This window comes from Vipera ursinii, assembly GCF_947247035.1.
Source record: "Vipera ursinii genome assembly, chromosome: 9".
Classification (NCBI taxonomy): domain Eukaryota; kingdom Metazoa; phylum Chordata; class Lepidosauria; order Squamata; family Viperidae; genus Vipera; species Vipera ursinii.
The window spans coordinates 5,871,760-5,885,474 of record NC_139523.1 but is presented as its reverse complement, the minus strand read 5'-3'; the positions used below and the strand labels follow the sequence as shown (position 1 = coordinate 5,885,474).

Here is a 13,715-nt window from a genome sequence, read left to right as displayed (position 1 = left end):
GCCGCGTGCGTGTGTCCATGCACGTGCATGTGCAAAAAACAAATGTTTTTTTTTTGCGCATGCGCGGACGCACGCGGTTGCCATTTTTTTAAAAAGTGAGATGGAACCGGTTCCCGGTTGCCCGACGGCGACGGCCCGTCTGCAAAGCTGCCGCTTTCGGCAGCTTTGCAGACGGGCCGCGCGCACCTCCCCAAAGGTTTGGGGAGGTGCGCGCGCAGGTCTGCCCATTCGGGGAGGTGCGCGCTCACCTCTCGGAACGGGCCGCGGCGTCGCTCTTTGAGGAAGCTGCCGTGGCCCATCTGCAAAGCTGCACGCGCACCTCTCCAAACGGGCGGTGCCACTCTCCATTTGGAGAGGTGCGCGTGCACCACTGCCCGTTCGAAGAGGTGCGCACGCACCGGGCGGCTGGGAGCCGCAGGAGACGGCTCAAAGAGCCGCATGCGGCTCCGGAGCCGCGGGTTGCCGACCCGTGCCCTAGCACAACATCTGTCCCTAAGGCATGAGAGAGAGATTGAGGCTATAATGGTGGTGTCCACAATTTCATTGGAAATGCACTTTGAATGGTGATATATGGTAGATGCAGATAGTGTCTTACTCAGTGATAGAGGGCATGAGTTTGCAAGAAAGAAAATCCTACATTTTATTGCTGGGAAATGCAATAAGAATAATATTAAAAAAAGCAGAAGGGCTTGCTTCAACTGAAACTGAATCACTGCCCATCAAAGCAGGCAAAAGCAGCCAGATAGGTGGTAGGATTGACTTGTTAAGGCCAAAGAACCAAGAACAACACATGGAGTTACTTCTGACTAGTACCTTTTTTGTTGTGTGCCTACAAAGAGAATTTTGCCAGACCGAAGTAATTATCTGCCATACAGTAACTATAGATACACTCTGTGAGTTGCTAAGGGTGTTGTGTAGTGGATTCTTGGGAAGCAGGAGGTGAGACAAGAGGGTTTAAATAGAAAGATTGCTTTATTGTAGTAACAGGAACAGAACTGAGAACAGAGGCTTCTATGCAGCTACTTATAGGGTTGGCCACTAGGTGGCGGCCAATAGGTTTGAAGGAACCTATTCCCGCCCCAGAGCCAACCAATGATTGTCCTGGAGACTGCATGTCTGGGCAGGCATTGACTGTTACACAGACACCTTAATTGTGGCTTCTAAAAAAGAGCCTCTTTCTCATGCAACTCTGGACTACATTCCATTGCCTGACCTAGCATCCTGTCAAATCCTGAAGCCAAACTCAGCCGATTGCCCAAATCTTTTCCAAATAAAGCCACCTGACTTTTACACATTCTAAAAATGCCTACATGGAGCTCTTTGGCATTCGTGAACAGAGAGAGAAGGGTACAGGCTGATGCTTTGCAGAAGAAGACTTTCCGACCCATTTTTTTAAAAAAAATAAGGTGAGGCACAGAGCTTGGCAGTAGCCGAGTGAGGTCCCTATTGGCACTACCTTGAGATAACCTCAAATATTAGAAGTCATGATATTGTCACTGGTTCATCCACTTCAGACTTTTCCAGTTTTGTCGTGAGATAACTAGGACAGGATCGGGGATGGTGGTGGTGGTGATGGTGGATGCAAAACATGATGTACTGCAATCCTAAGCAATCAGTCTGGCAAAGATGCCAAGGTCTAAGGATTAACTGCAGCTTCACCAAGCGAGGAATACGCAGCTTTTGCAGATAGCCACAGAATAAATTAAAGTCAAACTGCAATGACGATTGTGCCGTTTCCAGTACTTTGATTGATAGTAGAAGAACCCTGTAGTCCAAAAGAGGCAGATTTTAAGCAATTCAGCAACAGCGATAAGGAGAATTCCATTGTAAGAGAAGCTAATGAAAAAATAAAATTCTGATGGATGGAAATTCTTTTTTAAAAACGGTACTGAGAGCAGAACGGCAAGGCTGGCTGGGGAATTTTGGGAGTTGAAGTCTAGGCCTCTTAAAGTGCCAAGGTTGAAAAAAACACTGCTCTAGATACTATGTTTGAGTGGTCCTGGAGAGCAGATGCCGGATGTGTGGAGATGAACATGTGAAAAAGTGGAAGACCCAGTAACCACAGACCAGCTAAGCTGACTTCAATACTTGTGAAGTTTCTAGAAAAAGTGACAAAGCAATTAATCAATGCTCACTTTCCCAGTATTGCCACCATGATTAGCAATCCGCATAGCTGCTCCAGAACAAGCCTCACCAGACTAACCTTCTCCCTCGTTTGAAATAGATAATTTCCATAGCACAATGTGAAATAATATGTCTTTATTTCAGCAAAGCATTTGACATTGTTCTCTGTGAAATTCTGATTAGCAAGCTTGTTAAGCATGGGCTAGATGGCTTGACAGTGGATACATAGGCAACTTAAACAGTATGTTCCAAATGGTCCCTCATTAATGCTTCCTCATCAAACTGAAATGAAGCATGGATTAAAGTGCCACAAAGTTCAGCCCTGAATTTCACGCACTTCAACTTTTAAGAGATGAAGGGAATGCTTATTCAACCCTCAATGACCAAAAGTTGAGTAAAGCAGGAGTCAGATGAAATTCAAGATGATCTCAAGAAGTTAGAGAAGAGAATTTGTTAGAATTTGTCCAAGACAAATGTTATTTCACACAGGAGGGGGTGGGGAGGGTGGAAGCACAGTAATGGAATATTTGGCTTAGTAGTAACATTTTTGGAAATGTATTAATGATGATAAACTGATCATAGCACTCCTGCTAGGAAAGCTGTGCCCCATCCTGACGAGCAAGTGCTAAGATTTGATGGAATCAGCTGCCGGTTGAGCTCCGGATGGCACCTGACCTTCGCTCCTTCCGACACGGTCTGAAGACCTACCTATTTGAACAAGCCGGCCTGGCCTGATGGGGGATGTGCTGGGCTTTTTATTGGGGATTTTTATATTATTCTACTGTTTTTAGCTCGGGCTCTTATTTAATTCTTTTTTAATTTTTGTATTCTGTATTTTTATATGTGCCCTGTTCACCGCCCTGAGTCCTTCAGGAGAAGGGCGGTATACAAATATAATAAATGAAATGAAATGAAATGTCACCTCTGTCCAGAATACACTGAGGAAAGTTAACGTTGGGAAAACAGCAGGCCCAGATAACATCCCTGGATGTGTCCTTATGGAATGTGCAGATGAGCTGGCTTGTGTTCTCACAGATATTTTCAATCTCTCATTGCAGCAGGCAGTGGACCCATGGTGCTTGAAGACGGCCATCATCTTGCCAGTGCCAAAAAATGTCTACAATTACAGGCCTCAATGATTACTGCCCAGTTGCACTGACATCCACCATGATGAAATGCTTTGAGAAGCTGATAAAGGACCTGATAGTATCCAGCCTCCCACCAGCATTTGACCCGCTCCAGTTTGCCTACTGACCAAATCGCCCTACGGAGGATGCTATTTCTTCCGTTCTCCATCTGAGCTTGAAGCACTTAGAGGAAAAAAATACTCACGTGCGTTTGTTGTTTGTTGACTTCAGTTTGGCATTTAACACAATCATTCCCCAGCATCTAGTAGACAAACTGGGCCTTTTAGGCTTAAACACTCCTTTGTGCAACTGGATTGATTTTCTTACCAACAGGCCCCAATATGTGTGAGTTGGAACAAATACCTCTAATACTATTTTCTTCAGCACAGGTTCTCCTCAGGGCTGCGTCCTAAGTCGACTGCTGTTCACCCTGTTCACCCATGACTGTTGTGCTAGGTTTGCCACCAACCATATTGTGAAGTTCGCAGATGATACAACAGTAGTGGGTCTTATTCATGATGACAAGGTGGAAGCTTACCGCAAGGAGGGTTGGTGGTTTGGTGAACTGGTGTAAGGAAAACAGTTTTAAATACCGGAAAAACCAAAGAGATCATTGTCAATTTCAGAAAAGGCAGGCAGAGCCACACTTCTCTGTGCATTAATGATTCACCTGTGGAGATGGTTGCCAGCATGAAATTCCTGGGTGTTGCAGCTAACGAGTAGGCTGGCTTGATCACTCAACAGTGAGAAACTGGTGAAGCGGGCACAGCAGCGCCTGCATTTTCTGCATCACATGACAAAAGCACATCTTCCTTCCCCTGTCCTGACCACTTTCTACAGGGGGACAATAGAGAGCATCCTGTCATACAGCATCACAGTCTGGTTTGGAAGCATCCCTGCTTCAGACAGGAAGGCAGTGCAGAGAGTGGTGAGGATGGCCAAAAAGATAATTGGCAGTTCCCTCCCCTCCATCCAGAACATAGCACAGAAGCGTTGCTTGAGCAGGGTCCGTAAGATTATCTGGGACACTACTCATCCTCTTCATGACCTGTTTTCCTTGTTACCTTCTGGGAGGAGGCTTCGTGGTATCCGTGGCAGAACATCCAGATTCAGCCATAGTTTCATTCCATACAGCATTAACCATGTGAATTCTCAAGCTTCCTCATTCCATTATATATTCAAGATGGACAGTATTTAATATTTATTTATTATGTATATGTAGGAGTGTGGGTCTATACATATGTTGTATATAGTATGGTTAGGTGTGTGTCATGTATGTGTTTCACTTTGAGAGAGGGCAACTAAATTTTATTTTTGATGTGTGACGTTGTGCCCACAGTAAAAAAATCACAATAAAGGTCATCTCATCTCATCTCATCTCATCTTATAATATGAACTAGCAGTTTGATGGGGCCAATCAGTTTCAGGCTACATAACAGAAGTTCAGTTTCAAGTTTGGGGAAGTAATAATTCCATTTTATTTTGTCTTGGTCAAATTCCACCTCAGGTACTGTGTCCTGTTCTGGACACATTTGAAGAAAGATTCATCAAAGCCGGACGAGATACAGCAAAAGTCAATGAAGTGATTAAAAGACTGAGAAGGAATGTCTTGTGAGAAGAGCTTGAGGGAAAGTGTATATTTAGCAATGAGGAAAAAAAGATGATAGAGGCCATATTTCAAATGACTCATGGGGAGGGGGGCTCACCCAGAAGAAGGTCAAGTTCTTGGCTTGATCAAAGTCAAGTTCTATTATTCCAAACAGCAAATATGGAGAATAATGGAGTTATTCTTCCAATAGTATCACAGGGAAGATTGAGACAAGCTATTCTCTAAAGCACCTGAGGGCAAAGACAAGAAGCAATAGGTGGAAGCTCATCAGAGGGAGATCCAACCTGGAAATGAGGAACTTCCTGACAGTGAGAACAATTAAGCAATGGAACAGCTTGCCTCCTAAAATTGTGGGTGCTCCATCACTCATGGTTTTCAAGAAAAGATTGGACATCCATTTGTCCAGGATGGCATAAGGCAGACATGTCAAACACAAGGCCTGGGGGCCCAGATCCGGCCCGCGAAGTGGTTTCATGTGGCCCGCGAAGCCATCCTGGAAACAGTGAGGGAACGGCCCCCACTGCCTCGGCCCTGGCCCAGAGACCCTCCTCCTGCCAGAGACCCTCAGATCTGTCCCACTCCTGCCCAGGCACCCATAGGCACCCTTGTTGCGAACAATGTAGAGCTGGCCATGCCCACCCAGTAGGCCATATGCACTCTAGCCACGCCCACCCAGTAGGCCACACCCACCCAGGCCACACCCACCCGGCCCTCTGAGGGCAACCGCAGTGCTGATGCGGCCCTCAATGAAATTGAGTTTGACACCCCTGGCCTAAGGACTCCTGCCTTGGGCTGGAGGGTGGACTAGAATGCTTCCCAAGTCTCTTCCAGTCTTATGATTCTATGATTCTAAATTACAGGATGGTCACTTCCTATAGAATATTAGGAAAAACTTCCTAATAGTAGTAATGGTGGAGCAGTTAACCCTGTCGCCAAGGGAGACAATAAGCAAATCTCCATGGACTTATTTAAACAACAAAGGCTGGACAGTATTCTGTCTGGGATGTTTTTATCCTGGATTCTTGCCCTGATCAGAGAGTTCCCAGTCTGCAGCTGAGCACCAAGCAAACATTGATTCAAGATCTCAAAATAGTTTTCTTGGATGCTGGTGTCACCACCAGCATCTCATTGAAAGCAGTTTCATTTCTGTCCTGCATGTGTTCTGAACTGAGAGGGAAACAGTCCTTGGGTGAAAAGGTGGGGGACAAGGCGGGAATGTCCTGAAGGGGGCTGGAGAGAGAGGTTACAGTAATGGGGATCCTGGGAACCCTCCAGATGCTGCATTGCTGGATTCTGTATCCCAGTGATCCGAACAAGCATGACTAATGGAAGGAAGATGTCATCTATTACTGTCCAGAGGGTCGCAGATCTCCCGTCCCTGCTTATTTATTTATTTATTTTAATTTAATTTTAAATTTAAATTTAAATTTTAATTCCATTTATATCCCGCCCTTCTCCGAAGACTCAGGGAGGCTTACAAGCTTAGCAGTAGCCTTCATTCTATGTATATGCCTGCTTGTTAGGGCTTTCACACACACACCCCCAAGCGGCATTATTACAAAGTCAGCTTATTGCCCCCAACAATCTGGGTCCTCATTTTACCTACCTCGGAAGGATGGAAGGCTGAGTCAACCTTGAGCCTAGTGGGACTCGAACCTGCACTAATTGCAGGCAGCTGGTGTGACTTAAGGAGGCATTAGCCCACTGCTCCACCAAGGCTCTTATAAAGGGGGCTGTATCCTCTGAGATGCCTCCTCTTGCAAAACAGCCTCCCCGACATCCCTAGGTAGCATCCAGGGACACCCCCAATTTAAATCATTTGAACAATATGAAAGGAGACATAAGCATCTTCATGAACTGAAGAAGCTTCTTGGATGAGAAGTGAAACATTTTTTAAGGAAAAAACAAAGACAGTCCAGTTGCCTTTTGGAAAAAAAGTGCCTTTGGGAAATGTAAGCATAAGAAATCTATGGAAGCCTCTGGAGTTTTTACAATTCTCACTTAAACTCCCAAGCAAGTTCATAAGAGACCCAGAAGAAAGACGCACAAGATTGGGTAATCTTGTGAGATTTGGGCTGCTGTGCTTGAAACTAGGTCTTGCCTAGATTGGTATTCCTTTTTCAGACGGCCCCGGTTAGATTAGATAAAACCTTTTTAGGAATTTGGATAGGAGTACCAGTAGATTTAGTTGGCAGGGCAAGAAACCCCGAATTAGATTAAAAATGATGCAGAAACCGAAAGAACAAGGTGGATTCGGGGTTCCAAATTGGCAAAACTATTATAATTCGGCGATCCTGGTATGGATTCGTGAATGTGTCACACTGGCACGTAAATGTTTGTTGGTAATTGAAGGCCACGATCTCCAGCAGGGGTGGCACGCCCACCTATGGTGGGAAAGAGGTAGACCCCCAGAATACTTTACTAAACATTATTTATGTGGAGTTTTGATTGAGGTCTGGGCCAGAATTAGGAAAATGTATTATAATAAAGTGCCACCTTGGAACTCACCCCTGGAAGCTGTGCTCTATCAGACTTTATACAATTTTGAGAAAAAGTTGACTTATATAGTTATTAGATTTAAATGGGAACTTAAAAACAAAGTTATCACTTCGGGAACAGGGGTTAAATTTAGATTGGTGGACCTATCTGCAAATTATTAGTAAATACACGAAGGACAGGCAAGAGGCCTGGAATTTGTCGAGAGCTTCATATCCTGGATAGGATTTTGTTGGGAGTGGATAATAAGATCTTATCTAAGTGTTATAAATTTTTATGGCTATGGAAGTAGCTGAGGAGGGCACGAAGGCCTTGATCCATGCCTGGGTGAGAGATTTAGGATGCTCAATAGATATTGAGAGGTGGAGCGAAATTTGGGTTAAGAACATTAAGTTAACACGGTCAATAGCATACAAAGAAAATATATATAAAATGGCATATCGTTGGCATTTACCACCGGCCAGGCTCGCCAAAATGTTTCCGGGAACATCCCCAACCTGTTGGAAATGTGGTGTCAAAGAAGGCACATATTTCCACCAATGGTGGACCTGTCGAGAGGCTATGAATTTCTGGAAAAATATTCAGAAATGGCTAAGTGAGATGTTGGGATACCATATACAATTGTGTCCTGAGGTATTTTTATTGGGGATAAGACCACGAAATATAAACAGAACTGCGTGGTACCTGTTGTCACATATAACTACTGCTGCAAGATTGGCGTGGACCCAATATTGGAAGATGGATGTTAGCCCACCCGACCAAATAGTAATTCAGAAAATAATGAACTGTGCGGAATCAGATCGGCTCACTATGATGTTAAGGGGACAAGGGGACACAGATTATTATTTGTCTTGGAGTCAATGGTACAATTGGATGTCAAAAAGAGCTATTAATTGAACTTTATTACTTGTTATATGCAATAATTTTTCCTTTCTTTGTGGTTGCTTTCTTATAGGTAATGGGACAACCTTATCTCCTCCTCGCAATGTGATGTAAACCGCTATTGACTTAATGTTTGCTTGATACACAAATAAACAAAATTGAAAAAAAGAAAAAAAATAAGAAACTAGGCTGCCTTCTGTACATAAGAAAAGAGGGGACATCTGAACTCCCCCCCCTTTGAGTCTGGCTTTTCTGCCTTGTCCGAGCCCCCCAGGAAAGGGCAGCCCAATCCAGCTAGTAAACAGCTTCAGCATTTTCAGCCCATTAGTCTAGTCCTGTCTGACTGGATGCCAAGTTTTGCTGGAGTAAGAAAAACGCCCGCCAAGCAGAAGGAATTGCTGAAGGGCCTGGAAAAGGCTCAAAGCCTCTGTTGCTTTTGGGCAGTAATTGACTTCCCAGGATTGAGAGATTCTTTCAGTCATTCAGCTGAAGCTAAATCACCCAGAAAGCCCCTCGTTTGGAGAGCCCAAACACTCTTCACTGGGGGACACACAGCAATGCAAACCAGGCCAGATACAAGCCATTGCACTCAGATAGGTTAAAGATGATTAATGTTAACTTGGATATTTATTTTTTCCTGGCTTAACAAATTGTGTGAATTCAAACTATTTCATTACTTTAGGCTACAATATTACTTCATGAGCTCAGAAAATAACTCAGACAAGCTGACAGCATAGTTGTATTATTCGATTGCAGTTATGGAGGAGTTTCTTGGCTGGTTTGCTCAGTTTTGGGTACTCCTTGTAGAAACTCTTCTGCATTGGGATGTCAGGGATCAAAGGATTAATTGATTGAGGACAGCTATCTCTCCTCCCCACCATTCAATGATTTTCCAGAGGCTCACATGGAAATCCTGCTCTCCTCTGAGCTATCAGCGTGTATATACACAATATGATGATCAAGGTTAAAGTGGGGTTGGGTAGATTGTGGTCCACCATGCTGTGTGAACCTGCCAATTGCATGGAGTCTTAGCATGACTTATTTTAAAGTTAAAATGATGAGTCAAACTACACAACTATCAACCAGGGATGACATTGAGACCTAATTACAAATATTGCTTTCCAAACTCTGTTTGGACTCAATGATTGGCATAATTTTATAGTGTACTAAACCACTCTTTAACTATGGCTTATTGAATGAACCACAATTAGCTGAATAAACTGAATACTCTAAGCCAGAAACTATGAATTGACAAGATAAAGTTAAAGTTTCTTATCAGTTGAGTTTGACTCCTGGTGAATTGGATAGGTCTACATAGCCTTCCTTGGCAACATACATTGATTTGAGACCCAACTCATTTGGAAGACCTCAAGTTGGTGATGACTGGTTTAGAATATAAATTACTTGGGAGCGGCAGCTCGGTGTCAGTGATTAACATAAAAGAAAGTCATGACTCCTAGCTTGGTTCAACATCAATGGGTGACCAATAGATACACCCATACTGTTTTCCAGGCAACAATACATAAATACTATAGCTCTTATGAACATTTTTCAACTTCCCTGGGATTTATGTTGGCCATTTGCTTGAGAACTAACAAATTCTATCCAAATTTATCATTTGAAGCCAACCACAATTGCTACAGTCACACAATACATAGTCCATTTTTTACTCCTCATCATAGCATAGAAAGCTCGCCACAGTCCACAAGCTGATAAGAGTGGTGCATTATGGCTGCCAACCACTGCTCACATGGGAGACAGAACTGCATATGAGCATATTATTTATTAAGGGACTGTCATAAAGAAGAAGGAGTCAAGCTAGTCTCCAGAGCACGTGAATGAAGGACAAGAAACAATGGATGGAAAGTAATCAAGGAGAGAAGCAACCTAGAACTAAGGAGAACTTTTGTTAGAACAATATATCAGTGGGAAGATTTGCCTCCAGAAGTTGTGGGTGCTCCTTCACCGGAGGTTTTTTAAAAGCAATTGGACAGCCACTTGAATGAAATTATATAAGGTATCCTGCTTGAGTGGGAGGTTGGACTAGAAGACCTTCAAAGTCCCTTCCAATTCTGTTATTCTGTCATTTATTGCTATTTTACTAGGCTTCTAAGCCCAATAGTCTAATTGTGAACGACTTTAAGTAGCATATATCCCAAACATATGAAAGTCAAGTTAAAAATACTCAACAGAATAAAAACAAAGCCTATTAATAATATAATGAATAATTATAATTTTATTTATTTATTTATTTTAATCCCATTTATATCCCGCCCTTCTCCGAAGACTCAGGGCGGCTTACACTCTAAGCAAAAATCCATGTGCTTAGCAATAGCCTTCATTCTATGTATATGCCTGCTTATTAGGGCTTTCGCCCCCCCCCCAGCAGCATTATTACAAAGTCAGCTTATTGCCCCCAACAATCTGGGTCCTCATTTTACCTACATGGGAAGGATGGAAGGCTGAGTCAACCTTGAGCCTGGTGGGACTCAAACCTGCACTAATTGCAGGCAGCTGGTGTTACTTAAGGAGGCATTAGCCCACTGCTCCACCAAGGCCACTTATTAGGAACATTAATGAGTTAACCCACGAAACTAACCCTATAAAGCATCATTCTATGATCAGGGGGAATAAGATCACCACCTGGCCTGCTAGAATAACCAAGTTTCAAAGGTGTTCTTGCAAACCAACAGAGAAGAGCTATTACATCTCAGAGGAAATGCTGTTCTGCAGTTATTTCCTTTCCGTGACCCCTGAAGATGGCATTCCTTGAGTAAAGGATCACTCAGAACCTACAGATGAACAGATATTATTGGGAATAACAAAAATCAGGAATCTAGTAGAAGCTTTCAGGCTAATAAGTTTTATTAAGGGAAAGAAAGCTTCAGTTAGTAAAGCTTTGGTAAAATTTATTACTCTGATAGCTGCTATCAAACTCCTGCTTGATGGGTATGGCTCTCCTCCATTGATGTCTATTTAAGGTAGATGGCCCTGTAGATATCCAGACGCTGAGCCATCAACCAGCACTTTGAACTGCATCTGGAAGCCAAATGGCCACCAGTGCAACACTTGAAACAGTGGTGCTATCTAGACCAATAAGGATATATTTCAGGCTGATCTAGCATTCAGCAAGAACAGCCATATCCAGCATCTCCAAGAAAGTTTTTGTTAAGTTGTGGGCAGTATTTCAGAAGCAAGATTGGCCATAGGTACCCACCGGTACTCCCTTTCCCACACTGCTGTTTCCTAAATACGAGTAGTCCTCAATTTAGGACCACAATTGGAACTAAGCAAGGAGATTATTAAATGCGTCATGCCTGATTTTATGATCTTTTTGGCCATGGTTGTTAAGTGAATCATGCAGTCATTAAGTAAATCTATCTTCTCCATTGACTTTACTTGTCGGAAGCTGGCTGGAAAGGTTGCAAATAGTGATCACATGACAGGGGGATGCTGCAACCATCATAAATACATGTTGGTTGCCAAGCACCCAAATTCTGAACACCTGAGCATGGGGATGTTATGCAAATTGTAAGCCCGTGGACCAGTTCAGCATCACTGTAAATTTGAATGTTCGCTAAATGAATGGTTGTAAGTCGAAGATTACCTATATCTATCTTAACAATCACGTCTGAAGAACCTAGGCATCATAGTTGACAAAGGCTGTTTTTGCCCACCTTACTTGTAGACCGCTACCTCCACACTATAAATGGGGAGAAAGAAGGCTTCTAGACCAGCAAAGATCTGGTCAGTTTCTCAATTGCTGGCTCAGAAGATAGGTTTTTACAGCTATATTATTTATTGCCTCAAAACAAATTTCTCCAGCACACAGTTGGGACAACAAATTAGAGCTGAAATTGATGCATGGCCTTAATTTACACAGAAAACAGATTATCCACAAGAAAATGGCTGTGTAGAAGCTTTTAGAGTCAAGTGAAGAGAACACTCACTTTGTCGGATGGACCAAGGAAGTGTTGCCTAATCGGAGGATCATCGGACCTTTGGGATTGCGTATTTTCTTAACCGACGAGGTCTTCAGAAGACCAAACCTTTTGATTAGATTAAATCCTGGAAAAGAGAGAAGAAGGTAAACTGAGAATCTATTGGGAATTTGGGGTGCTGTGATGCAATGCATCTTGGGGGGAGGGGGGGACAGTAGGTTGGGAAGTTTGATTTCATCCTCTGTCTTTTGAACTTTCTGTATTGGTTCATAATATCTTCCTTATTCACAGTGCAGAATAATAAAGACTAATCACTGACAGCGTAAGATACAGGGGAATAAAAACATGTGGGGCATTAGAAAGGATTGATGTGGGTCTTTTATAGGTAAAAATATATTTGAGTCAGAGTGCCTGAAGGTCCTTCCTTCTTTTAGTGTGTGCATCTCTAGTCCTTATTGAGATTGGCTACTCCTTTAATTGGTATAAACTGAGAAACGGTGTAGCATTTTTCCTTCAGGAAAATAAGGACTTTGAAATGTTGAGGCTTCAGAGTCCATTTCCACCCATCGTTTAAGTGTCTGTTTATGGTCATAGTCCCAAAGTTGCAGTTAAAATATAAAGCATCTCACAGGCACACATACACTCCCCCATTCATGACCAAAACTTAAATTACATTTTGATCCATCTCATCTAGCAACTGCTGCTATTACACAATGTTTGGTGACTTTTCAGCAGATTTTACAGTACTGATCATCTCATAGGAAGTGCACAATTGCCTGTTGGAAGCTGTCCAAATAATATGTGATGAGATTAGCTCAGTCCTCAGGGAACGATAGACAGGGCACTTCAAGAGTCCGTAATCAGCTGTCTCTCCTTCAGTGTCCAAACATCTGAATGAATGCTTCTGATAGGGGATATGATTACATCTTTCCCATCAGTGGTACCCAGGATAGGGATCCTAAGACATAAATCCCCTTCTAGGCAAAGGGACAAGGACTGGATAAAAAGAATTGGGTATTGTAAAAACACAGGTATATAATATCATTATAGCAGGGGTGGAAGGTATTTAGCTCTGTCCTCTGGTACATTAAGATAAAGGAAAAAATTCTGCCTGCTCTCATTCCAGGAAAAAACTTTGGGGGATAAACCCAAAATGTTCAATCATTGTCTCCATTTCAGCACATCATCTCTTTTGTCTATGCCATTGCAAAGGATGCTGGGGGTATCTTCTGGACCATATCACGAGCATCCCTTAAAAGAGTGTTTCTCTTTGCCGGCATCAAATGCCCTTCGCCCAGTGCGCTCCCACAGGGAGGGTCTGCTCAGGGTCCCGCCGGTAAGAGACTGCCGGCGGGCGACACCCAGGGATAGGGCCTTCTCGGTGGGAGCGCCTGCCCTCTGGAACCAGCTGCCGGTGGAGCTGAGAACTGCCCCCGACCTTCGATCATTCCGCCGGGGCCTGAAGACCTGGCTCTTTGAGCTCTCGGGCCCAGACTGAGGAGGAATTTTTAATTTGGGGTTCTTTTTAATTGACTA

The 13,715-nt window shown here is 43.3% G+C and overlaps 1 protein-coding gene across 1 annotated transcript in view; it reads right to left on the bottom strand.

The window, feature by feature from the left end:
* The window catches only part of COL16A1 (collagen type XVI alpha 1 chain), a gene marked incomplete at its 5' end in the record, with an annotated part of 217,381 nt that overhangs the window by 182,386 nt on the left and 21,280 nt on the right, over window positions 1–13,715 (bottom strand). The window contains one exon of the mRNA XM_083370100.1: window positions 12,189–12,306. Coding sequence (XP_083226226.1) covers window positions 12,189–12,306 — 118 coding nt within the window. The remainder of the gene's footprint in view (window positions 1–12,188; window positions 12,307–13,715) is intronic.